This window comes from Echinops telfairi, unplaced genomic scaffold (assembly GCF_000313985.2).
Source record: "Echinops telfairi isolate 266 unplaced genomic scaffold, ASM31398v2 ScPeMD7_2010;HRSCAF=2546, whole genome shotgun sequence".
Taxonomy (NCBI): domain Eukaryota; kingdom Metazoa; phylum Chordata; class Mammalia; order Afrosoricida; family Tenrecidae; genus Echinops; species Echinops telfairi.
In genome coordinates this window covers 2,835,447-2,837,150 of record NW_022105908.1, presented here as the reverse complement: position 1 = coordinate 2,837,150, position 1,704 = coordinate 2,835,447, and the positions used below count along the sequence as shown (strand labels likewise).

The 1,704-nt window shown below is 44.2% G+C and overlaps 1 protein-coding gene across 1 annotated transcript in view; it reads left to right on the top strand.

The window, feature by feature from the left end:
* The window catches only part of ARHGAP44 (Rho GTPase activating protein 44), a 111,450-nt gene that overhangs the window by 1,065 nt on the left and 108,681 nt on the right, over positions 1-1,704 (top strand). Inside the window, exon 2 of the mRNA XM_013008221.3 lies at positions 92-238. Coding sequence (XP_012863675.2) covers positions 92-238 — 147 coding nt within the window. The remainder of the gene's footprint in view (positions 1-91; positions 239-1,704) is intronic.

The window sequence follows — 1,704 nt, the reverse complement described above, 5'->3', positions numbered from 1 at the left end:
TCTGCAGTGCTTCCACCCTGCACCGTCTCTGCAGACACTGGGGTGGACTCCTTTCTGGTGACTACTCACACGCCAACACCTCCTACTCTAGATCTTGCCCTCTGCTGATCAGTCACCCATTGGTCTGCTGCAGGTGGAGAAGCGCTTGGAGCTGGTGAAGCAAGTGTCGCACAGCACACACAAGAAGCTGACCGCATGTCTCCAGGGCCAGCAAGGGGCGGAAGCCGACAAGCGCTCAGTAAGTGCCCTGCTGGCTTAGACTGGCTTCTCTGGAAAAGTAAAACCAATGATCATTACAGGGGATGACTTTCAAAAGTTGATGGAGAATGGAATTAAAACGTAATAAAATTTTACTATGAAGCATTTGAAGTCCACCCTAGGCACATAAAAGGCTTTAAAAGTTCTTGGAGTAATTCCATTACTGTTTGATTCCATTTTCCCACAAAAGTTTTTAAGCCCCAATTTATGTGTATTTATATGTGAATCCACACGCGTGCACAGACACACACACACACACACACACACACACTACACACACTACACACACACATCAAAGAAATGGCTCATAGGACGTAGAAGTTGGCAAGTCCATGGGTCAGATGATAGGCTAGTGGTGACTCGTATACCAAGATAGGTAAGTCAGATGGCAGGCTGTGGCTCACAGGCTGCAGAGGCTGATGAATCCCAAAGCTGGCAGACCACTGGCTCAACTAATGAGAACTGCAGGTAAGATGATATTGAGCCAGATGCAGATACAGATCAAGCATAGAGTTTGTGTTTGAAGCAGGCCACATTCCTGAGGAAACTTCATGATAGCACATCTCATAGTAAAGATGATGGCATTATATCAGAGCTCCCCATGGCGGTGGTTACATTATATCAGATCACAAAATGAGAGACATCATTATATAACTTCCAGATTATCTATTGGCAGCTATTGTAAAGACTTTGTTTTCTTGATTCCCTCTTTGGACTTCTCTTTGTTAAAAAAGTCTTTACATTCTGCCAAACCACTGTGAATCATGGTCCAGCCAAGTTAACACACAACCATAGACACCATTCTTGGCACCCCACCCCCACCCCCCAAAACAACAGCCTCAGAAAGCACAGTTGCCATTGAATTCATTCCAATTTAGAGTGACCCTCCTAAGTGTCAGGCTAGAAATGTCCTTCATAGGATTTTCAATGGTGGTTGTTTCAGAAGGAAATGGTCAGACCTGCCTTCTGAGGCAACTCTAGATGGAGCCCAGTCTCTGCTTACCAAAGTAGGATAGAAACCATTGTCTTTCTGGCCTGTGTTCTTCAAGTTAACTTAGATGTGCTCTGACACTGTGATCCCCAGACTCCAACCCAGTGTCTTGAGTTCCAGGAGGTACTTGTTTATGGCTAAGAGGTTGTTCATGTTGTGTATGTCCCCTGTGTGCTCTTATACACATGGTATATTTGCATGTGCAAATATATATGTAGAAAAATCCACTGCCAAACTTCATTTTACCTGGATCCACAATCCATGTTCATGGAAGCAGCAGTCAAGAAATTGAATGACATGTTGCACTGGACAAATCTGCTTCAAAAATCTTCTTTAAAATGATAAAGAACTGAGCCAGTCAGGGTGCGATGTAACAACGATGAGAAATACAACTTTCCTCTAATTCCTAAATGTTTCCTCCCCGCTCCCACTACCATGACTCGAATTCGACCTTG